The sequence below is a fragment of the Setaria viridis genome, chromosome 9 (genome assembly GCF_005286985.2).
Source record: "Setaria viridis chromosome 9, Setaria_viridis_v4.0, whole genome shotgun sequence".
Lineage (NCBI taxonomy): Eukaryota > Viridiplantae > Streptophyta > Magnoliopsida > Poales > Poaceae > Setaria > Setaria viridis.
Window position 1 is genome coordinate 7,161,086 of NC_048271.2, and position 25,441 is coordinate 7,186,526.

At 45.6% G+C, this 25,441-nt stretch overlaps 2 protein-coding genes across 3 annotated transcripts; both read right to left on the reverse strand.

Moving 5' to 3' along the window:
• Positions 1-231: 231 nt before the first annotated feature.
• Positions 232-4,257, reverse strand: LOC117839214 (GPN-loop GTPase 3). The gene is made up of 9 exons (XM_034719490.2): positions 3,943-4,257; positions 3,431-3,539; positions 3,240-3,321; positions 2,857-2,942; positions 2,460-2,563; positions 2,244-2,374; positions 2,070-2,163; positions 1,070-1,125; positions 232-545 (listed from the first exon to the last, which is right to left on the reverse strand). The coding sequence occupies exons 1-9, from the start codon at positions 3,985-3,987 to the stop codon at positions 446-448; spliced, it is 807 nt and encodes a 268-aa protein (XP_034575381.1). The 5' UTR covers positions 3,988-4,257; the 3' UTR covers positions 232-445.
• Positions 4,258-15,361: 11,104 nt separating this feature from the next.
• On the reverse strand, positions 15,362-22,012 carry LOC117836078 (uncharacterized). Of its 2 annotated transcripts, XM_034715437.2 has the most exons (8): positions 21,782-22,012; positions 21,602-21,658; positions 19,896-20,057; positions 19,733-19,804; positions 19,396-19,460; positions 18,605-18,692; positions 16,815-16,904; positions 15,362-16,610 (listed from the first exon to the last, which is right to left on the reverse strand). In XM_034715437.2, the coding sequence occupies exons 1-7, from the start codon at positions 21,908-21,910 to the stop codon at positions 16,845-16,847; spliced, it is 633 nt and encodes a 210-aa protein (XP_034571328.1). In that variant the 5' UTR covers positions 21,911-22,012; the 3' UTR covers positions 15,362-16,610; positions 16,815-16,844. The 2 variants fall into 2 exon arrangements, with proteins under 2 accessions (XP_034571328.1, XP_034571327.1); XM_034715436.2 differs by lacking the exon at positions 15,362-16,610 and having other exon boundaries at positions 16,651-16,904.
• Positions 22,013-25,441: the final 3,429 nt, after the last annotated feature.

A 25,441-nucleotide genomic window follows, 5' to 3' on the forward strand; every position in this document is an offset into this window, starting at 1 on the left:
AAATCGATCGGTATGTACGTCTCAATATTTTAACGTGGCCTACGCGTTCAGCATTCTACCTGGTTTCAGCAGCTTCTAGATTGTTTTTTTGTTTTTTTTTGGAGGACGCAGCTTCCTAGTTCCTACATGAAACGAATGTGTAGCATACAAAGTGTTCTACGCCTCAGCTGCTCAGCACTGCAACGACGGCAAACATTGTCAATAAAGCACCATCAAAGGCACACAGTGATGTAGTTCTCACTTGTGTTCCAAGAACTCCATAATAGGACTTTCTTGCAAGCAGCAACTAATTGTCAGCCACACAAGCAGGTTATATAACGTACAGGAGTTTGCAGATAAGAGCGCTCTGCGCCTCTGCATTGTTTCATCTTACACAGATCAAGTAGACACCACTTGAACGCCTACTCAAAATCCCAATGGTTCACAAGACAGAAGGCACTACCAACTAGTCGTCCTCCTCCGGAAGATCAAAGTCCCTAACCTTCACGTCAGCATCTTCCCCATACTGGATACAGGAGTCGATGTACGATAGCACATATTGTATGCTGCAAGAAAACAAGGGCAGTTGAGGATATGAAAATGCAATAAAATAATCCACAAAAAGAACAGTGTTTTGTACAAGAAATGCACAAGAAATCTCAAGAGTTGGCAACAGAAAATGAAGTGGTGATAAGTTTCATTTCAAACTAGCTAAAGGTCCTAAAAAATTGTTGCAAACAACCCATTTCATGTTACAGTATTTCATAATGTGACTACAAGGCTGACGCGCCTTAAAACGTCGGACATGTAATACTAAAACTAAAACTCGGTACGCTTTGTTCTTGTAATAAAGCAGGGGAACCTATTATCGAGAAAGAAATAATGTGACCAAATTTAGAGTCCTTTATACCCACGGTATGATTTGAATTTTGATTCCAACATGACTTTCAACAGAAGTATTGCCATGTGTGTGTGATTTCAACATCAGAAATTTTGAGGATGCAAGATGGAAACACTGTCTTCCAGATAAATGTAGTATGAAAACAGCTATGCTGTAATCATCAACCTAAGGGAAAGAAAAGAGTGTTACCTGCTCTCCTTTCTCAAGTCAAGTGGTATGAAATTAACCATGCTGTAATCATCAACCTACATGGTGGTACTGAGATTAATATTGCAGCAGAGAACACAAAGAGGGCACTAGAAAAGTCAAATAATAAAAGATTAAATACGAAACTGATAAGAGAGAGACAAGTAGCATCTCAGATTAGTCAACATATGACATGTACAAAAAATAAAGAACCATAGGCCTATAGCATACAAAATGAATAAATGTGCTTGCTAAGATGAACACATCTGCCTGCATGAACAACTTTATATCAGTGATTCTGAGCCTTTGGTTATCAAGAAACTAATTAACTGAACTACTTCATGGCTAAAGCAATGCACTTTCTCAGATAAATATGAAGTTTCCACTTTACTGCAGATGAACTTAATAGCAGGTAAAGCGCTTGAAAACATTATCATCACTAGATCAATCAATCAACAAGAACAAACCCTTTGATGTAAAACCAACATCACTAGATCAGTAAAAAATAAAATTGAAAGAAAACCATATGTGGTAATCCCCCCCAATCTGATTTTTCTAAAGATCTCCAGGTACACAAATGACCAGTTTTTGCAATTTGATCCACCCCAGAAGACCTTACCAGTCACCACAGGCATGTGTTGACAGAATGGTTCCCACTTCCATCCATAAATAAAATCAAAGGTGTGCCCATGGGCAATTGCACGACAAAATAAATGCACCATAGAAAGTGTGTAAACATGTGCAGGGGCGGAGCTAGCGGTGGCGCGGGGCTCAAGCCCCCCCCTACCGCCGCTCTTACAATGGAGCCCCCCCCCCCCCCCCCCCTACATCTGAGCAAATCTTAACCTGGAAATCACTCTCTATCCAGAGAATAGAATTAATTGTATATACTATAAAACCAGCAATTATAGGTGCATGACATCATAGCCTCACTAAAGAACTCAAGTAATAATATTTCAACAATAAATGTTTGCATAAAGGATGATGATCATGGCAGGCATACCAGTTCAGCCAAACACTTGTTCAACTTGCCAAACCGGGGAGCCATCTGCTGATTCAACTGTGACAAAAGAACCTGTGCGTTCGGGTCTAGATACCTAGAAATATGAAATATTAATTCAGAAAAGGCAGTTCAAGTCTTTGCATCTATGTAGATGAGGAAAGAAATGAAACATACTCTTCCACGTCTTTTTTGTTGGAGACCAGATCCATCTTTGAAAGGATGTTGATATGAGGAAGTTCAAGCTGAATCATAGCAGAAAGAGAAGCCATGCAACCACTAATGTATTTTGTTACATCACTGACAAACTAGACCAAGAAAAACAATAAAAGTCAGGCATGGGTTTGGTTCAGTATCTTCAATGCCAATAAAATTACTATTAGTGGTCCGAACCTGCGAATCAAGAAGGTACACAGCACAGACATTGAAATTCTTCCGTTTCAAATGTTCAACAAAGTTGCGCAGAACTGGAACATGAGTGAAGAGTTCAATCTGGCCTGTGAAAATGAGAGGCAGAAACTTGTTAACTGATGTTGTGTCATGTTGACTGTATAATTATCACAGTGCAAGAAAGATGTAAATTTGTAAAGTATACATTTGAATTGCTAAACACACTAGAGGTAACTCAAGATGGTATTTTGCACACACTTAGTACGAGTATAATAGCTATAAAGAGATAGATGATTGCTTGTTATTGTCACTCGTGCAAGTGCTAAGAATAGTAAATGAGAAGAAACCGTGTAACTATTAGGAAATAATTACAGCACACAAAGATGAATTGAGAAAATACCAGGGCAATCAAACACAAGATAGTCATCATCCAAATAGTTCTCTAGCTGTTCATCCAACCAATCATCCAAACTGTCTTCAAGGTGCCTGAGTCTTTGTTAAGGAAACTGACGGCATAAAATCCTAATAAAACAAATTCCATGCACACAAGGAATATCCAATATTCTTACAGGATACATAATCATAACTTAGGTAGTTTAATTCTTGAGCAATTCCACCCCAAAAAACTCATGGCAAAGAACATCCAATGATTGCATAACAAAAATTTGTAGTTCTTCTGTTTGAATGCTAAGCAAAGAAATGACTTCGAAACCAAATATGTACTAAACCTTGAGTCTCAAGATAGACACAGAATACGCTAAAATTACTTAAACAACAGGATACTCCATGCAGTAGATAAGGCCACCATTGGGCCCCATCCCAAACTCCTCCATAACATCATCCAGTGAAATCAGCTCCCTGATATCTGCAAAAATGCAACAGGATGGGGAAAAAAGGGGTAAGTAAGAGCAATCATTAAAGGGAAATAAGATGCACAAGAACTGTGCTTTTTCACCAGAAACAAAAAACTTTACCCATATCTACGGGATAGTTGAAATGCTCTGCAGCTGGATCAAGATTGACTATATGAATTGTCCTGCCCACAGTCTGGCAATGGTCATACAAACTGGAGCAATAAGTTGACTGCACGGCATGAACAACCGATTAGAACAAGCCATTTCAGCTTCTGTATACCAACCGTAACAATCGCACAACACGTATGCATGCTTGCAAACTAAAATGCTAGATCATCTCTCGAATCACTAAAACAAACTAACCATCGAAATTGAGCAGAGGGCATCGTCACGTCGCCTCATGTGAGCAACGGAACCCCGCCAGAGCAGACGTAAACCATATCATATCAAAACTAAACAGAGATTAAACGCAGCACCATCAGAGCTCTAATCGATCAGAGCGGCAAACTAATTGCCTAATTGGCACCGAAGCCCCAATCAGCGCCGGCGATTAACAAGGCATCTCGCACCACGGCAACCCCTCAGAGAACTAAGCGCGAAAAGGAAGCGGGCGGGGAGTCGGGACCCCTCACCTTGCCGCTCCCGGCGGGGCCGATGACGAGTTGCGCGTAGCCCATGGCGGCGCGAGTGCGGCGAAGCGGAGCAAGTAGGGTTGCAGGGTAGGGGGTTTGGGGTAGGGTTTAGAGAACAGGTGGCGGAGGGTGTTGACTACGAGTGGAGAGCGGGGGCCGAGGGGGCGGTGGGCTAGAAGGCGGAGGAGATGGCGGCGGCGAGGTAGGCGGCGCACCAGACGGCGGCGGCGAGGAGCGCGCTGATTAGGGCGGACAGGGCCATCGATGGCCAGGAGTGCGTATGTCTCGGCGGCTCGCTCAACTGGCCTGGCTCGGGCGGCCGCTCTTTCTTTTGCGGGCTTTTGGTTGGCTGGCTGAGTCGGTTGACGACTTCTCTGGTCGAGACGTGTCGGCCCAGCCTGCGCGTCTCGTTCCAGAAGAGAACCAGAGATATGGTGCGATGCACATGCTCCTCTTTTTTTCTCACAGAAAAACCACGTCAGTACGTCACCCCTCAAGTAGTCAAAGTCAAAGTGTTTTCTAGTCTCTTGTAAACAATTTTCTGGCGGGGCCACTCGCACTGACATCCATGAACCTTTTTTTTTATAGACAGTAGCACAGAACTGAACGCGTATGAATTGTTCATCTTTTTGTATATCTTCGTGTATATTTACAGTTGCTAATAGCCACGGATAAACTAACACGCACCGTCAATGGTGCTAGACACCGGCCGGAAAATGTCCGTCCCAATTATTGGTTGGCTTAGCTACTACAGTTACATGAATAAACAATACCAAAACAAATGTACAGGGAACGGAGATATACGCATCAAAGGGTCATCAGAAGATCGAACGACGATTCAAGCGAGGCTGGAACTGTTGCCATCCCGCTACATCCAGTCCAGCCAGGTTACTGCCGCTTCGGCGGCGGGCATGGCCGCGTGTGCTCGCTGAACGAGTGGCACGACGCCGCGGCTCCGTCCGTGCCGGTGCTGGCCCCCTCCATCGGGCCTGCTTCAGCCAGAAACCGGCGCGCCAGCCTCGAGCGCCGCGCCACCGGCGGCCTCGGCGCTCCGCTCCTCTGCCACGGCCCCGGCTTTCCCTGCGCAGGTGTGGCCTCCGGCGACGGTGCCGCGCCACCACCAGCGCCGCTGGTCCTCCCGACGACGTCGTCGCCAACCATCTCCACGGCGCCGCTGGTCGTAGTTGCTCGGGTCCCGGCGCCGTCGCGGCGAACAACGGAGGGAACCCCCGCGGCTTCCTCCCACGTCTCCGTCGGAGAGGAGGATGACGGTGGTCTTCCGCAGCTGGCGACCTGGAAAAGGAGGCCGCAGGCGGCCAGGAGCAACAACGGCAACGTCGCCAACACGGGGCGCTCTGGCTTCATGTCGTGGACGACGTGTGTGCCGGAGTGTGTGTTGTGTGCTCGCCTAGCTAGTGTCACGAACTCGAGTTCTTCGCTGAGCTCGATGTTGATGCACATGCCAACGATGGGCCTGCATGGTAGTGGCTTTATACTAGAAAGTGGCTCGGGAGAGCCGTGCGTCGCAGGCTAAGAGAGCAACGCCAGTGTAAGTTCCAAATAAAATGACACGGTGCTTCGTGCAGAATAAGATAGTCTATGATTTGACAATGTGGTGCTACAGTAACCATTTGTTAATGATGGATTAATTAGCCTTAATCGATTCGTCTCGTGAATTAGACTCCATCTGTGCAATTAGTTTTGTAATTAGCCTATGTTTAATACTCCTAATTAGCATCTAAACATTCGATGTGATAGGTGCTAAACTTTAGCAACGAATATCCGTTTCCTCCCTCCCTCCCTGCTGGTCACCTAATCACGGAGTACACGGTTACAGGACCGGACAAAACTCAAAAGTGAAGGGCAGTCTCTGCTTCCTTGTAAGTGCAAGTACGGGCGGCAAGTCCGGTTGCCAACGGGGAAAGGCATGCCCATTGCCCCAGTGCGAGGGCCGCAGAGAGAGCACGGTGCTTTGCGATCAGTAGTACGTACTGGCCGGAAACGAACTGTGGCGAGCGAATTTGCCGAGGCATTTCAGCAGCGCACGCTTGGTTTGACTGAGGATATGTACTTCGCGGTGCGATGTCGGTGGTTTGGTGAAGTTTTCCTCAATCGGGAGATGCGCATCTTGACAAGTTGACATGACCTACGTACATTCCTACTTCTCCGAAACTTGGCCCGCCGCAGGGCATGTTACGAAAGCGATACTTCGGTGTCTCATCTTGTGTTTGCGTATGATGTGACGGTTCAAACCAGCCAACCGCGTGGGCGCAACGCAAAGTGTGCGCCTCGCCACCAAAGTACTCCTAACAAACTTCGGTGTCTTCCTCATTTTTATTTGCAAGACGCACTTTGCAATTTTTTACCAACAATTTAACTATTAATTTTTTAGTTTGATAATGTGAACTTTATATATTTAGACAATGATTATAAGTTTATATCTATAAACAACACTATAATATAAGATAAATGAATGGTCAAAGTGTTATTTGGAAAACCGTACCAAGTCATACCATGCCTTATAAACATATATGGAGGATTCGCGAGTACTAGCTGCTAATTAGGGGATGTTTGGATACTAGTTGCTAAACTTTAGCAATATCACATCGGATGTTCAGATGCTAATTAGGAGGACTAAACATGAGCTAATTACAAAACTAATTGCACGGATGGAGTCTAATTCGCAAGACGGATCTATTAAACCTAATTAATCCATCATTAGCAAATGGTTACTGTAGCACCACATTATCAAATCACGGACTAATTAGGCTTATTAGATTCATCTCACGAATTAGACTCCATTTGTGCAATTAGTTATGTAATTAACATATATTTAATATTTCTAATTAGTATCCAAATATCCGATATGATGGGTGCTAAACTTTAGTACCCTAGAGCCAAACATGCCCTTAAAAAATAGAGCTCGGTGCACTTACTTTATGTAGTGACAAATTAATTTGCAGGGACAAAACAAATTATTGTTAAAATGAGGGGGAGGAGGCAGGCGGCGAGGAGCTGCTTTTCGCTTTGCGTGATTGCATCGTGTGCGTGTGCGTGAGTGCTGAAATTTGAGCTGCCAAGTCAATCGAGCTGATCTGTTTTGAGGATGAAACCGACGGCACTGTGTGAGCAGGCTTTATAGAACAATGAGACGCGCGGTTGCATCGGGGAAAGTTAAGGGAGCAATTCGATGGCAAGTTCGTCGTATTTACGACGTGGAAATGTGCTCGAACTGAAGAACTAACACAAGATCCAGACGGTGCCTTCAGACGGAAGAAGTCGACGCGTGGTGACTGGCTCAAAAGACTGGCGGATACCGCCAATGGAAAGGCCGAGCTTGCACAAGCTTTAGCCCAGTCATGGATGGCTGGCGACCCATCGCCCATGCAATGCCAAAATTCTTTTTTGAAACTTAGATGCAATGCCAAATTGTTAATGATTTCTGTGTTGAAACTTTCAGATATCTTTCGACAAGATGGCTCTAATCACCCATGCAATGCCAAAAAAAAATTTCGAAACTGAGATGCAATGCCAAATTGTTAATGATTTCTGTGTTGAAACTTTCAGACATCTCCCGACAAGATGGCTCTAGTCACCCTTAGAAAATCAGCCATGCTGCCGACCGTCTCTGTAGGATATACACTTGCTGGTAATTTCACGCGTGCCTTTTGTCGGCGGTTAATGTACGGACGGAAGCGTGCCGTACATCACATGGCAGAGCTCTCTCAAAGTGCAGAGTGCTGCATGGAACAGTGAAATTTCGTGTTGGCCGACCAGAATTGAAGCGTGAATTTCATCGGCACGAGTGACTCTGCAGTGAGACGATATGTTTGACTGTAACCGTATACGCGTTTCAGCGTCTGTATCCCCGTCGGTTGTGATCTTTTTGCGTGCACGCGAACTCCGCAGAAAGATGCGCACATGCTCCTGCCGCGACACCAAATTAACCACGAAGCACAAGGGTTTGTTTGACTGCCGTAATAATGAATCATCGTTAGCCCTGATCCTGAGATGGCATTACCGAAAGCGATCTCCATCTGCGCGTGGGCTCCGGCAAGCGGTTGAGACTTGCTTTCACACGTGCGGCTCCGCGTGACGGTACGAGTTGACTTGTGCCGTCTTTGACGACAGCGACAGCAGTTCGAGCCTGCACGAACATGCATGGCCCAGCTGTCGCCAGTTCGGACTTCGGAGACGTCGCGATCAGGGCGTCGCCTTTCTGATGTGAAACGCTTTTTCAGCACCGTACCATTCAGGTTGCATGCAAAACTTTCCATTCATTATTATGAGCTGTACTGTATAAAATTTCTCCATCTTCTGCATATACAGAATTGAACAGATAAAAAAATTGTAGACCAACACGGATGGAACAGGTGGCAGGCGATCGATGTTTCCGATGCTTCCACGTGGCACGTCCATCCCGGCCGGCGAATCAGCTGCCCAACTACTGATGCGGGGGACAGCCGACGTGCACGTCGCTGGAGTGGCACGAGGACCTAGCCGCCGAGTCCACCGCGCCCTCACCCGGCGGCGCCGGCGCCCCTGCCAGGACCCGCCTCGCCAAATCCGCGGAGCGCAGCGGCGGCGGCGGCGACCTCGACGACGATGCGGTCAAGTGCCTGGACTTGACAGCGCCACCTTGGTCCTCGCCGTCATGGGCGCGGACCGCCCTCCTCTCGGCGCCCTCCACTGGCGGCGCCCCTGCCACGGCCCGTCGCGCCAACTTGAGACGCAGCGGCGGCGGCGCCGACCTCAACTTGGCAGCGCCACCTTGATCCTCTCGGCGCGCGGAAGTCGTCGCCGACGGCGCCGCGCCGCCGCCATCGGCGCGTACTGCCCTCCCCTCGGCGCCCTCCATGTCCACGCCGGCCGGTCGGGTCCCGGCCTCCTCGGCGACGCGCAGGTGCTGGTGCAGCTCCTCGTCGACGTGCTGGTGCTGGTGCTGGTGCCGGTGCCGCTCCTCGTCGCGCAGGACAGGGTGATGAGGAACAGCGGGTTCCCAGGGCTCCTCCGGAGGAGATGCCCTGGAGCCGTCGGCCGCCTGGAAGAGGACGAAGCAGATGGCAAGGAGCAGCGGGAGCGCAGCGAGCACTGCGGGGCGCTTCATCATCATCGTGAGTGCGGCAGTGCGCGCGTGTGTGGGCGCGTGCGTGCGGCGTGCGAATGAACTCGCGATCGAGGTGACTGAGCTTGCAATGCGGACGATGGCCGTAAATAGCGAAAGAGCCGTGCGTCGCAAGTCAATAGAGCTGTAAGAGGGAAAAAAAACTGACACGTCCAGCCACGACATGGTAAGTAGATGGAGCCTTCGTCTCGAAGGAGCTAGCCACGACAAGGTGACTGCACTCACGGCCGTAAAACTTGACGAGTGCCTTTAATTACAACCTCCTTTTCTTGCCGGGCGCGAGACACCAGACGCAGGCAGATCCATGGGAAGTCGTCGCTAGGAACGAGGACGCAACGCGCGATTCTAGGAAAATCCTTTTGGTGTTCCGTGCCACCGTGCGTACCTAGCAGATTTTCAGCTACAGTCGGTGGTCGATGCACGCCGATCGATGCGCCAGTCGCGCAACGTGTTGCCGAATGCTGGCTCTGGCTGAGACCTGTGAGCACTATGCCCGCTGCATCGGACTCATGTGAGATCATTGAGATCAACTCAGCAACACATCGGTGTGCTTCGAACTGGTCAAGCATGCATCGCATGGACTTGCGCAAAAGTACAGAATCTTTGCCTAACCGAGCGTGAACGCCAACTCGAGTAATTGTCTACGATCCACTTGCACTGTGCTCTTCCTCGCGGCAGCTACTCGGGTTTGACCTGGCATTGTGCTTGCATGCCGTGACTTTTGGTGCGTGCATGTTTGACGGTGCGACTCGTGGCATGTGATGCCTTTGCCTTGCCAGCATCGGCTAGCCCGCCAGCGTGCAAACAAAAAGTTAGTTGGATGCTAGTCAACGGCGTGTCTCAGCTCCCAATTCACATTTCTAATGATTTCGTCAGCTTGCTTATACAGTTTTCTGATGTGATAGTGCCGGCCAATGGATGATTAGTAGTAAGTCCTAAAAGGCATATAATTGCACAGCCAGTAGTAACGGTGCACAATCAGCTTTGAAGATCAGCAATGAACGAATGAAACTGGACAAGGGAAAAAGGGAATGAAACAGACTGCAGGTGTTTCACACGCATGCATTGCATCCACGTCCACCCCGAGGAGAATAATCAATGCTCGGACGGCGGGGTGCAGCCGTTGTGCACGTCGCTGGAGTGGCAAGACGCCCTGGCAGCCGAGTCCGCGCCCTCCACCACCCCTGCCACTGCCAGGAACCGCCGCGCCAACTTGGAACGCTGCAGCACCGGCGGCCCGGCCAGCAGCGTGCTACCGTGCCTCGACCCGACGACGCCCTGGTCCTTGTCGCGCGGGGATGATGCCGTTGCCATCGACGACCACGGTGCCGCGCCATCACCGTCGGCACGGGCACTACTCTGGCCATCGTCGTCCTCAGCGATCGCCACGGGTCGGGCCCCGGTCTCGGCGGCGTCGTCGTCGGGGTGGTAAGGCGGCTCGTCACGGTGATGAGCAGCGGGAGCCAGCGGTTGTTGGTGCTCCGTGGGTCGCAATAATGCCCGCGCTGAGCAGTCGCGGACTTGGAAGAGGAGGAAGGGGACGAGGATCAGCGGCAGCATTGTTGCGAAAACGGGGCGTGCCATCTTCTTCTTATTGTGCAAAGTGCGTGGCTGCGTTTGCGCGCGCGTGTGTGGAGTGTAGTCTCGGTCGCCAATTCGAGCTGGGCTAGCTAGCTCCTAGAACGAATGATCACAACGGGCTCTGCATGGGCCAGCATTTTATAGCAGGGAGGATCGAGCCGGCAGGGCTGCATGCATGCAACGCGAAGGAAAGTTCGAAGTAACTTTACTCGTATGACTCTACGAGTACAATGCAAACGAACTGAAGTCCACTGGGACACGCGCAGCTCGTGGGCGGTGCCTTGGTACGGAAGAAGTCGATGTGGTACGGTACTTGTGGTAGGCAGTAGCCGAAAGTTTAGACCCGGATATACAAATATACAGAACACAAAAACCTGGTGATTGCCCACCCATCCCATGCGGTTTCGATCCAGACTTGCCCGTGCGCGCTCATCGCGATCGGCCGACGCGGCGACGACTGACACTACTTCATGTTCAGGATCAGACCGGCACGAGGCAGACACTGGACAGTCTCCAACTCCCCTGTGTCGTCTGTCTACCATACATGTCGATAAGGCACTTGGCGCCCGGCCGGCGTCACGTATTTGCCAATGCAAAAGTCGCCAAAAACGCGCGTGGCACAGCGTGATCCGTGTGCTTCATGAGGCATGGCCGCATGAGCGATGAGTTCTATTCAGAACAGATCAAAAACAAACCGGAGGTCCTCTGAACAGCAAAAGGAACAGGTGTACAGAGGTTCGTCTGTAGCGGCCGCTTTTAGATACGCGTGCTTGGGGTGTTGGCGTATTGCCGTATTGGTCGGTTGGTAAGGTTTTCTCCTCACGGGAACTCCATGAAAAACGCGCTTGAGACGTGGTGATTTATCTAGCACGAGGCGAAGCGACCAAACTAAACGATGCAAATGCTTTATCTTCAGAGAAGATCCGGATCATGGCCTGAACCACCACCAGGCCTGTTTGGTTGGCTGCTCCAAAAGAAGCGACACTTCACTCTCTTTTTTCAGACCAAAAGGCGACATTTCAGGCTGCCATCTCGGAGCTGCGCACGTGGGGGAATCCTGCTTCAAAATGGCCAATAACGGCCGCAAAAGTACATCATCAATACATGTGCCGCCCTCGACCACCAAAGTAGAGCAACAAGGCAAGACTTTGGAGCTAGGAGCTAGCGGTGCTATATGTGTTACGTTTAGTTTTCACCTTATGGAAAACTGGAAATCAAAATCAAACTATATCAAAGAGCTCAAAGCATCATGACGATATCACTTCGTCTATGATTAGAAAAGATCCACACCCTGCAGCAAGCTCTACAGCTTGTACAACTGAACAATGCGACTCCCGATGACAGGCCAGAGCATGAGATGCTCTCTGACACCCTTCAGTCTTCAACTATCCAAAGTAAGCCTTTCTCTGCAAACATTTTACATTTGGAACAACTATGCCACACCATAAGCCAAGACAGTTCCTCCGGCTTGTGCACCGTCAAAGGCTGCAACACTCGGAACTCCTGCATCGGTAATTCGGCATAACATCCGCGGCAGCCTGTGCAACTTGTAATGCATATGCAACTGAAGACCAACAGCTGCCCAAGAGCTGCTGCGGTTTGGAACAGACTCTGCCCAGGCGAGGATCTATCCGCTGTCCAGATTGAGATAGTGTTAAGCTTGCCGTAGTTCATCTTTGAAAGAAAAGAAGATCAAATACTTTACGATAGTGTTTTTGAGAACGCAAACGATACTGTTACCGGTGATCAGTAAACACTGCAAACACAAACGATTATTGTTCACTTTGTTTGGGCCCACTCAGTCAATGGAATCGGAAAGAAAAGGTCTGCTATAGTTGACTTCATGATCCCTGTTGTCAATGGAATCAGATGCATCATCAATTCATCATCCCTGTTGTCCAGTAAGGGCTCTTAGAAAATAAATTTAAGTTTATCCCATCTCCTTCGATCTAAACTGCTATAGTCTTATTTTTTATAACCTCAAACTCTAAAGTTGAGTAGTCATTTGATTCTCATTATTCATTTGTGTGTCCTAGGCTATATGTGCCTACCTGCATAATTCATTTTGAAGCCACCTTAGTTAATTTACCTTTTAAATTTGTCAATAGTTAACTGCTTTTATATATAAGTTCTATTTACCTCTTCCATCTGCATTGTGTCACCTATCTGTCATTATCTTTGCACATCATGGTTTGTTGTTTCAATTAATTTGGTTGCACCTCATGGGATTTATGTTAGGAACCTAAGATTTCTTTTACTGACCATAGAAAATACATGTAGTCTTTACGTTTGTTCCTTTTCCTTTGCATCTTCCGGGTTTCAAAACGTCGAAGGCTAATTTGGAATTTGACTAACCATAGAAAATATTTGTAACATTTTACATTTGTTCTTATCATTTGTATCTTTTGTTCTTATCATTTGTATCTTTCGGGTTTCAAAACGTCGAAGTCTCATTTCCTTTCTATTCTGTTAACTTTAATTATGGATTTGCATATGTTAATCATCTGTTATCTGTACATCTTCACTAGAGGCGCTATTATTTTTTGCAAATTACATATATTAATTAGCTAACCATGAGACTTTGCCTCTAATGAGTTTAGGTCAGTGCCATAAAGAATTTGTTCTTTTGACGGATGATATTTGTTGTTTTTACTGACAATTGAAGGCATTTGTTATTTTTATAGTATATTTACTTCTATTGTAAATGTGTTCCTTTTCAGAGAACTGTACCTATCTTGGCAATGAAGAATGCCCTTAAGAATATCTTGTTCTAGCTTGGTCGCCTTCTGATGAAACCAATCGATTCATGTTTACTGTCCAATATTGTTTTGCATTATTGTTCCTGAGTTATTGCTTCTACTGTTAGTTTTCTCGAATAGACAGTGTAAATCTTGTTAAATTATACAATTTTAAATAAAATATTAAATTATTATTGCTTACTCACTGAAGGATAATAACTCTGTATAAAACTTCTACATACCTATTAGTACGGATAACTCTGTTTAATTGTTTATTCTGCTCGCTCAAGTATTTATAATACAAGCTAATTTTATTTACTCTTGACCATTTCCTATAAATTGTATTATATTGTCATGTAAATGAGATTGATTTTTTTAATTTTAGAATTTTGAAGGTTGTGTTTGCATATGAGGGGTTACTCACTTAGGAAATAAATTTGTTATCTGACTAACTATAGAAAAAATTATTCAATTATTTTTATTTATTTTGGCCTAATTTCATTCTTTTGAAGTTGTGTTTGCATCTGAGGGTTTACATCATTAGAAAATAAATATGTTATCCGACTGACTATAGAAAACTTTGTTCAGCTATTGGTATGTTGGCCTGCTTTTATTCTATTGAAGGTTGTGTTTGCATCTGTGGGTTTACTCACTTAGGAAATAAATTTGTTACCTGCTGACTAAAAAAAATTTGTTCAGTCGTTGGTATTTTGTCCTATTTTCATTCTTTTTAATCAGGTATGTATCAACAAGAATATATACTGAGTCTAATTTAGTGTGCTCTAGCATTTACATCATAAGTTGCTTCAGTCACTGTCATTTATTTAAGTATGAAATGTAAATGAGATAAAGTTTTGATTTTGAAATCTAACGGTTGTATTTGCATTTGAGGGGTTCCTCACAGTTACAAAATTATTTTGTTATCTGATTGATTATAGAAAAAAAATTGGTATGCTGTTTAATTTGTGGTTTGCTTGTTTTATCTGCATCAAGAAGGCTTTTGTTAGAGATGATGTTCTGATAACCAGGGACAATATGACATATTTTGGTATCCAAGAAGGTGACAAGGACTGGCTGGTTGTAGCTTGATCTGCTACTGCTGAAAATAATATTTGGTTCATGACCACTGTTCATGCTTTGGAGAGGACGGCTGGTTCTGCTAATGTTGCTTTGTTTAGGATTGCTGTAGACCTGTGCGGAAGTTTGGATTCATCCTTTGTCCTGATAATGAGACGGCACAGATTTCGGGGACACCATGTTACATTTAGTGTGGAGAAGATCTTATTTGATCTTGTGAGCAGTGTGCAGGCAATATCTTTTGGTGATGATCTCTGCCAGCACCCAAGGGTTTCAAAAATGGATCTGATTTTCTGTTGTTTCGTTCAGATGCAGCATTCAGATGTCCTTTTCTTTATGAATAATGTTAATATATGGATGTCTCTAATTATATTACAATTATTTATGAACAACTCTATATATTGCAATATAAATGATGGTGTTATGATCATAAGCTCCTTGTTCTTCAGATAACATTGTTGCTGTAAGGTCTCTTGAAGTTAACTTTATTATTTTGATCGTGTTTAATATGCAGCCATGGCACTGAATTTCATGTACTCATTGTTATGCCTTTTCGTGCCCTCATTATTTAGCACCGTTTAATTCTAACCTAGTGGTTAGAAATTCGAGTGACAGACCAACATGTAGCACTCGAGTTTTCTCCCCTTCCAAATCGAGTGTTTTATGCAATCAAATTACTCGAGTGATGGTGGCCACAATGATGCCTGAGTGACAGGTACAATAGTGCTCTTTATATCAAAATTACAAAGTGGTTGCTTACTACTCCCTCCCTCCAAAAAAGAAGGTAACTCTCGCTTCCCGGTAAGTCAACTAATTTTAAATTTAACCAAATTTATATAAAATAAATATTAATAGATTAATCATGTAATATATTTTTATACTAAATCTATTTGGAGATGTGAATGTTAGTATTTTTTTTATAAATTTAGTTAAATTTGGAATTATTTGATGAGAAGCGATAGTTAGTTTTTTTTTTGAGACGGAGGGAGTAGATTATTACGGGTGCGCTAACAAGGAAGAGCATTTCTTTGCAGTTTTCAGAGAGCGCAAACACCGAAGCCATTTATGCAGCTCAGGCTTCTTGCAAGAATTGTACAGATCCCAGAAAGCAGAGCCGTCCCATCAACGCCCAGCAACCTGCACGCGCGTCGTCGTCCTCACCCGCGCCGGCGACTCGAGCGCCAGCGGCCGGCCGCCATCCTCCCTCCGCCGCGAGCGAGCAGCACCACCAGCATCGCCTGGTGGAACCTCCCCACCGCGCCTGCCGGGAAGCACGCGCGCACGCCTCGGCCCAGGAACGGAAGCGCCTCGCCGTCGCCGGGCTGCTTGGCTTCTTCTTCGCCTCCCACGTCAGGCCGGGCAGGAAGCGCCGGCCCCGGCGACCCTGCGCCTGCCGCGGAGCAGCCGGCCGGCCCGTGCAGAAGACGAGACGAAGAGACGATGAGGGCGGCGAGCAGCAGCGCCTTGCAGCCGGAGAGCTCCATTGTTCGATCACTCGGAGCTAGGAAAAGAATCTGAACTCTGCTGCGAGAGCTGCCCGGATCACATTCCCAGTCTCAGATGTTCTGAAGGACACGAGCGCTGTGCTGCTATTTATGGTTGCCGGCTCGCCGCCCAGGCCGCACTCTCACACGCATGCGATCGCTGCAGGGAAGTGCGCTGGAAATTTGGGGTGCAACTTCGATTGGAGTTTTATCTCTTCCATTTGGAACAGAGCGAGCACACTCGCATGCTGAGACATTCGTCATGACTTACGTTTACGTGCGTACGACCACAACTAGCAGTAGGAACTTCCAAGAAATCCTAAATAGTCCCATAAGTCAACAACACACGTCTGGCTGTACTTCCACTCCATTTCCTACTTCAGTTCATGAGCCGGAGCAACCTCAGCATCAGTACATGCTGCCCTTGTCAAATTTTTTTTTACTTGGTATATTCATTCATGCCTGGGCCTGTTCGCTTCAGCTTATAAGCCGGCTGAAAAGCTGAAACGGCTGATTTATTGTGAGAGGAAAATACTATTTGGTGGCTGATAAGCCGGCTGAATAAGCTGAAGCGAACAGCCCCCTGACGCAGGTCCTGGACGGTGCGCGTTTCTATTTCAAGCAGGGTGCCAGAAAATGCCTGGAAGTAGGTAGCAATGGTACCTGTCATCGTGTCACAGATTTGTGCATCGCAATCAACAAGTTGCAGGAGAGAGACAAATGCCTTTCAGCACACCTAGGTACTACAATAAATCATGTGCCCTTCTTTGCAACTAAATTTTGAAAGAAACCATATGGGATCAACTAATAGTACAAAAGATAGCGATACTCTGTCAAGTTATCACCGATATCATCGCCAAAAGATACCTTATAATCACTGGTCGGACGATGGAAACTTTATGTACTGGATGGATTCACATCTGATTCCACTCTAACACCATCTGATCTCTGAGACCGCTGCAAAATTATAGACGCATGCATCAGTGGCAATCGACAGGCAAGAGAGTTACTAGAGTAATAGACTGCTTTCCATTTCAACAAGCAAAACAAAAGGTGAAAGCAAAGATTAGGGAGTTAGGGACAGTTAAAGCCAATAATGCTAGTATACACCAGCCTGCTGAGAAATAAATGTTTGAGAATTTTTCTCATATAATTCAACTAGAAATAGTTCCCGATTTTAGAACATATACTCAATCAAGAGTTACTTTGATTAGGGGCTATGTATGTTGTAGGCAATGGCTTGAAAATTACTAGTCTATTACCGCCGTTCTTAAATTTAGGACATTTAGGACAAGCAAATTAGTTCAAACGTTAACTATTCTGCTAGTCCTAAAAATCATATATTTAAGAATGGAGGGAGTAGTTTTCATCACGGTGGCTGCATGTTTTAAGGGTAAGATTCTACAAGCTCTTTTAACAATTGGCATCAGTAAAAGATAACTGTTGGTAAAGCTCTAGAGAGGGGGTAGAATTAATCTTCTTTTTCGAAGGAATTTTGGTCCCAAGAACTTCAAGAATGGAAGGAAATTATAAATTTACTAGAGTTGGTTCAGTTGAATAAAGAATAAGATATTACTGGATGAGCTTTGGAGGAAACAGGAATTTTCACTACATCTTCCATGCATAAATGTGTAACTTTCCCAGGGTGTTAGAGAGATATGGCATTCCAAAATTCAAACTACCTCTTGACAATTAAAATTTTCCTGTGGCAATTACATAATACAGGATCCAATCTGCTGAGCAATTGCGGAAGAAAACTGGCCTAGAACTGGACATTGCAAATTCTGTAATACTGGGGAAACTGCTGACCATATATGTTTCCCTGCCCATTAGCTAATTTTTCTTTTGGTGCTTAGAAATATTCTAAACTGGGGTTATACTCCTTCAAATTTAAAGCACTTTTCTTTGAAAAAAAAACTAAAGCAATTTTCTCATTTAGCTTTAGAGAATAAGGATCACAATACCAAGATATTGTGTGTGTTTTATTAGGTACCACATGATGGATGCTTTGGCTAACTCGTAATGATTTTATTTTCAAGAAACAAATTGTGTCTTCCCTGCAGGCACTGGTATTCAGAATCTACTGTTCATGTATGACAGGAAGGATTGAAGACCAGCTGAAGGCAAGCTATCATCATTGACAAATGGAGTCCTTGTCTGTTGGGATTGGATGATTTTCTAATAGGACATAGTCAAACAGTTCTGGTTCAGTAGGGATGTTGGCTTTTGCTTCTGTTAAACTCACACTGTTTTGCAGACAAACGGTTGTTTATCCAGACTAGTCTTGCTGGTGGGTCAGAGTCAGTTTGGGTAGAGCTCATTCGGATATTACGATCTAATGTTGCATTGTAAACTGGGAGACCCAGCCAGCTCTGTTATACTTTCTATAAAAAAAAGAAGGGCAATCCTTTGGTCTTCTAAATCAGATAAGTAAGAATATATAGTTCAGCTGCCAATTTGGTCCAAACATTGCATAGGGAACTATTCTAAGTTAAGAATGCATGCTTTGCTTCCCTTTGCTTAATTCCTTGTAACTCTAATCTCAGTACACATGTGTCCTTAGGCTTACTCATTGCTAGGAACTGTAGGTCAGTAGTAATCAAGACACCTCATTACCCATATGGTTACCAAACGAATATTCAATCTGGAATTCTTACAAGGTGTTTGGGTAGTAGACTTGGTGGTGGAGGTGGCAGTTCTTCACTCTTGGTGTCAGATGCCAAATGCTTCTGCGGAGCTTGATGGCTATCAATCAAGAAAATCAGTTAGCAAGCATACTAATACAAGCAGAACTACTACCTCAGAACATGCATAATATCAAAGAAAACCATAAAAATAAATTATTACATCCAAAGCATGTAGATCATGAATGCCAATTTTGAGCAGGTGATCACATTGGTAGTAAATTATATCCCTTCAAATTGCTTTTCAACCAGCATCAAATCAGAGGAACTGCATTATAGCATGTGACTTAATCTAACCTTCATGATTGCTCACTAAGATGCTAAAAGCACAGCTGAATGAGGCTATGGGAAAAATTCATAACATTGTGTAGATTTATGGATAATTCAACTTGATGTATCCAGTCTTGAGAGAACCAAGTGATTTTTTGAAGCAGGGCGCACCAACGTCAACAATATCATTTTACTATTTCATCCAGCATAAAACTGTATTTAAGAACATGAAGTGTATATGGGAGATTTGTCACTTAAACAAACAAAGCACTGCTCTTGCAAAAAATGTTCTCCTTGCATATCTGTCTCTCAAGTAAGGCAATGTCCAACAACTTAAAAGACTATCTACCTACTTGATCATATGGATCTTAAGGAATATACAAAGGTTTGTGGTAGTTGATACAATGTACAAGCAACACATTACCTATTTGTGAATAAGAACAATAAATACAAATGATGGTTAGGAATTTTAATGCATAAGTCAAATGACTTACTTTGCTGCCTCTAAAATATTCTCCAAATATGTGGCATCTTTTGTTTTGGGATACCTATCTGCAGCCTGAATGGGAAAAACCATAGTTAGAATCCGAGAAAATTAATAGAAAAGTAGAGGCATGCAGAATACAGGTGCGAGCTTAAATCATAGTATGCTATATCAAGGCTTGCAATAGAATTAAACTACTGGGTGTAACAAAAAATAGTTAACTTTTCACACTTTTATGTCCAGCAGGATTAGAACAGAGAAGGTTGTCAAAATATGTTAATGGCATCAAGCGTCTAGCAAGAAAACTATCAAAGGACAATGTAAATACTAAGCTTTAGGCCACTAACTTTTGAAGGATAATCACAGTTCTCCTCAGAGAAAAACTGGAAGAGCTCAAGGGTGCCTTCTAGCCCATATTCCTGCCAAAAAAACTTGTCTGTCAGCAAAGCTGGACACACTCAGTCCAGTCAAATGACTCTATGATCATCAGGTAGGTACTCTGTCACATACTCTGTCGAATCCTCCATTTACAGCAATATTTGCTATCGGTGACCCATATTTGTCGTGAAACAGTGGTCTGAAGTCTTCTAGTTTAGTAGAACTTGAAGGATGGCAGGCTGGTGAAACAATAGTGAGTGGCTCCTCTGACTGAGATAATGCTTTGATCTTAGCCTAGACATATTCAAGAAAGCAAAAACAGTGCAAACCTGTCAGGCAATTGAAGTCCACACCAAGTAGCAGCACAAACACAATTTACCCAAAACAGTCCAGTCCCAGTTACAGGATATGCTACCGATGTATCTAGATTTCCAGTGAAGTACGTTGGATTTATTAAGGACATGTACAACAATGTTGTAACTAGAGTCCGAACAAGTGATGGCGACACAGATGACTTTCCGATTAGAATAGGAATCAAGGGTCTGCTTTGAGCCCTTATCTATTTGCCTTGGTGATGGATGAGGTAACAAGGGACATCCAAGGGGATATCCCTTGGTGTATGCTCTTCGCGGATGATGTAGTGCTAGTTGATGAAAGTCGAGCAGGAGTAAATAGGAAACTGGAGTTGTGGCGGGAGACCCTAGAGTCAAAAGGTTTTAGACTCAGCAAAACTAAAACTGAATATATGAGATGTGACTTTGGCACTACTACACATGAGGAGGGAGATGTCAGTTTGGAAGGCCAAGTAGTGCCCAAGAAGGATACATTTCGATATTTGGGATCAATGCTACAACGAGATGGGGATATTGATGAGGATGTTAGTCATAGAATCAAAGCAGGGTGGATGAAGTGGCACCAAGCATCAGGAATTTTATATGACAAGAGGGTACCATTGAAGCTAAAAGGCAAGTTTTATAGGACGGCGATTAGACCTGCAATGCCGTATGGTGTAGAATGTTGGCCTACAAAAAGACAACATGTCCAGCAAGTAGGTGTTGCGGAAATGCGTATGTTGCGTTGGATTTGTGGTCATACGAGAAGGGATCGAATCCGGAATGAGGATATACGTTATAGGTTAGGGGTAGCACCAATTGAAGAAAAGCTTATCCAACACCGGCTGAGATGGTTTGGACATGTCCAACGACGTCCTCCGGAGGCACCGATAGGTAGTGGAACCCTAACAGTAATGTGAAGAGAGGCAGAGGAAGACCAAAATTGACATGGGAAGAGGCAATAAAAGGAGATTTGAAGGGATGGAATATACCCAAAGATTTAGCCCTGGATAGGTGTGCTTGGAAAACAGCTATTCATGTGCCCAAACCCTGATTTGTGGCTCTTGTTAGGTTTCAACTCTAGCCTACCCCAACTTGCTTGGGTATGAAAAGGCTATGTTGTTGTTGTTGTATCTAGACTTCCAATACATGAACGACAGAAAGGAACAACGCTAGGATTCTAAATGACACAAGATAGGATCTCAAAATCCAAACGGGATATTACATGCTACGAATGATAGACCTATTTTTTGTAGTTCTCAGTGGGTTATCCAGCCAACTCGTGGATGTACAGATGTGCAGCAAAATTCAAGTTACATCAAGTCCACAACTCACAGCTCCGGCATAGCGTGTACTAGCTGAACATTGGCACTTCTGAATTTAGCATTTCGAAGTGTTGTTCTGATCAAGGTAAACTAGGCAGCGGAATTTACAGTCTCTGATATATACAAACGCTACGGAATCATATTCGGCATAAACAGCTGAAGCAACCAGTAGCTGCCTTACCTTGGCAGCTTTGATTCGCGTGGAAATGCCCGACAGCTTCTCGCGCTCCTCAGCGGTCTGAGAAGGGCACAATCAAATGTTAGGGAAATTGAGAATTTCAGCGCACGGGGAGAGTAAAGGGGGGATCATGGGTTCGAGCGACAAGCCGACATGGGGAAGGGAGAGCATGGTGGCACCTACTCGCTTGGTGATGGCATCGAAGATCTGGTCGGCAGCGGCCTGCAGGTCGAGGAGGGTGCGGCCGAGGTCGCCGTAGCCGGCGGCGTGGGCCGTACGACGTCTGTCCCCGTCCTCCGACACCCGCAGCATCTCCTCCCTCTTCCTCTCTCCTCTCCGCCGGCGAGGGAGCTATCCCAGTCCCAGAAAATGGGCCAAAGTTTTCTTCCGCAAAACGGACCGAAATCTGTTAGCAGGAAGTGACACGGCCCAGCTTTATGGGCTGATAAGCGAGCCGCGTGCAGTGTTGTTGCCTCGAGCTCTCGACGATGATGATGATTGATGGTCGGATAAAGTCCTGTTTACCTCTCCCAAGACTCCTCGTGTTTTGGAAACCAGACACAAGGCCCCCTCAACCCGATCCCATGCTTGTTTTGTCCTACGTGGAGCCACATCATCTATCATATGTGTGGTAACCTGCTCGACATACCCACATGTCAGCCTCTGTAATTGGCATCTTCCTCCCTCTTTCAATCGCAGCCTAGGCCGCGGCCCCATAATCGGCATCTCCCTCCCTCTTTCTCAGTTGCAGCTCAGGCCGTGGCCTCCCAATCTAGGCAGAGCTCGTGGGGAATGCCGCGCCCGCGCCCACCCATCAAGGTTAGGGTTCCTATCCCATTCAGGCAACCCCCTGGCAGCACTCCTCGACGTAGGGGGTGTTTGGATACACCTCCTAAAGTTTAGTACCCGTCACATCGGATGTTTGATACTAATTAGGAGTATTAAATATAGACTATTTACAAAACCCATTGCACAGATGGACCATCTAATTCGCGAGACGAATCTATTAAGCCTAATTAGTCCATGATTTGATAATGTGCTGCTACAATAAACATGTGCTAATCATGGATTAATTAGGCTCAATAGATTCGTCTCGCGAATTAGTATAAGGGTTCTGCAATTAATTTTATAATTAGCTCATGTTTAGTCTTTCTAATTAGTATCCGAACATCCGATGTGACACTACTAAAGTTTAGCGCATCATATCCAAATCCTGTGATGAGTCGTGGACGCTGCCAACATCACCGCTTGCCGCCTCACTTCGCGAGCGTTCCTTGCCACATTCGCCTCTGCGCCAGCGACTGCACGTGTCACCGCTGCGCCGAGGGCTAAGTAGGGCCCCACTGTTCGGGCGACCCCTAGGAACCTTGTGCAGTCACATCACTCGAACGCTCATCGGGCACACCTCCGCTCCCTAGCGCTCAACGCGGCCGACATGGGTGGGTGTTTGTGAGCCTGATGGCGGCGCAGCGCTGGCTCACCAGTGTAGCGAATCCTGTGGACGCCGGCTCCCAGCCAAAAAACAATTAATCAAATCAGCTTGATGTCAGCAACAACGACTCTTCAACTCCGTAACTGAATGACTGAGATGTGTTTGACAAACATCAACTGGAGCAATGCAAATTAATCGATTGCTAATTTGCACTTCACGAACTTTCTGTTGTGGTGAATTTCCTACAGCTGTCGCTGGCATAAACAGCTTGGCCTGCCCAGTGCCCACTACCGCTATGGCCTCCCGCCAGTCGGCACCAGCGGCAGCCGCACCCACACCCGATGTGGCCTACTCCATGGCGCAACTGCGCAAGCCACCCCCACGCCCAATGTAGGTTCTGCGCATTTGTGCTTGCCTTAGCTGGCTCGCCGTTTCGCCCCAAAATTTGCCAATAGCCGAACCTATCTCAAACGCGTGGTTGCATAAGAATGCTAGGGATGACCGGCGGTTGCACGACGGCAGTTGCTCGACGCGTGGCACGGGGTTTGGAGTTTGGAATCATTTCACGTGCCACGTCCATTCAGGAGGCAGCCTCTCTGCGTCCCTGGGCGGGCGGGGTCACCGGCTTGTTTTACTGCGGCAGCCTTGCACCACACGACGCCGGAGGCCGGCGACCGGGGTGCGTGTCCGCGGCGGCGCGGTACCTCCCGGCCGAGTTGATTCCAATAGCTTTTGGGCAGCCTTTCGACGGTCTCGGAGCTGCCACTGCCAGGCTAAGAGGGCGTTTGGTTCCCTTTGCTTATTTTTAAGCAAGTGTCACATCAATATTTAGATACTAATTAGGAGTATTAAACGTAGGCTATTTACAAAACCCATTACATAAGTGGAGGCTAAACAGCGAGACAAACCTATTAAGCCTAATTAATCCATCATTAGCAAATATTTACTGTAGCAACACATTGTCAAATCATGGACTAATTAGGCTTAATAGATTCGTCTCGCCGTTTAGCTTCCACTTATGTAATGGATTTTGTAAATAGTCTACGTTTAATACTCCTAATTAGTATCTAAACATTCGATGTGACGGGTGCTTAAAAATAAGCCAACTAACCAAACCAGGCCTAAAGCACGTTGCCGTACTGCCGAAAGAACGTGCGTACGAGCTAACGAAGCTAAAGTCGTGACAGCGCGCCCAGAGCATGAGTAGCTGAGAACCATCACCATTCATCAATTTCTAACGCATCCAATCATTCCGTCACGGACGGCATCAGTGTATTTTTTTCTTTCTTTTGTTTCGAGCAACGCATGCGTTTACCTGATCCAACCTGCTGCTCTTTTTGAGTGTTCTAACAAATAATAGTCGTAGTACCTCGTGGCTTTAATTTTTCTTGTTCTTTTAGGCTAGTCTTAGTGGACAATGTTCATGATAAAAATATGAGAATAGGTAACTTTATCAGCTGAGTTCATGATGATGAAACTCTTCTCACGTATCATGAAACTCTCTCTCCTCTCTTCTTATAATAATCTTGCTGTGTTTCATGATGATGAAACTCTTCTCACATATTATGAAACTCTCTTTCTCCTCTCTTTATAATAACCTTGCCACGTTAGTAAAATTGCTGATGTGACATGTTATGGTCATGAAACTCTTGATGAAATCTCCATTGAGATTGATCTTAGGGTTGTGTCTTTGCACTGGAAAGCGACACGAGTAATTGCTGCTTTAACCAAAAAGGTGACCCGTTTGCATTTACCTCGACAGCAAAGCAATGCAATCAGTACTATTTTTATGGGCCAATCGGCCGTGGATTAATGATGTTATGGTCTGCTCGTTGCGCTCTGTGTCCTAGAGGATGTAAATGTCTGAAATCTGGATGGACGAAAGGAAAAGTCGGAGACGCGCTAGCAGTCTAGCGCATTTCGTTGAAAACACCATGCAATGTAGACTTTGGGTTGCGTGCTGTACTGGTTCAAACCAAGTCAGAAGAACGTTCGTAGCTTTCACCTCAAAACCTAGACTTTCAATTTAAAAAAATTGACCTCCAAAAATTACCAAGCTTTTGTTACAACTTACAAAATCAAACTGTCGCAACCCGATTTGAAGGGGCACAAGATAAAGTAGGCTGCATCAAACAAAAGTTTGGCAGGATGTCAATTCCAAAAGTACTCCATGCAAGAGAACCAAAAAGACAGGAGAGAGAGAGAAAAGAGGAAAATAGACACGAGTGACATTTGAACTCCCAAGCCACCAAATGGCAGCAGCGCCCCCCTACCGCTGACAAATCGTGCATGAGACCGGACCAGACGCCCTACACTACAGCCAGCTACAGGCTACAGGCTTCAGGGCTTCAGGCTACAACTACCGGTCCGCAACCACCGCTGCCGCCGTAGTGGCGTAGTGCCGGCCGCGC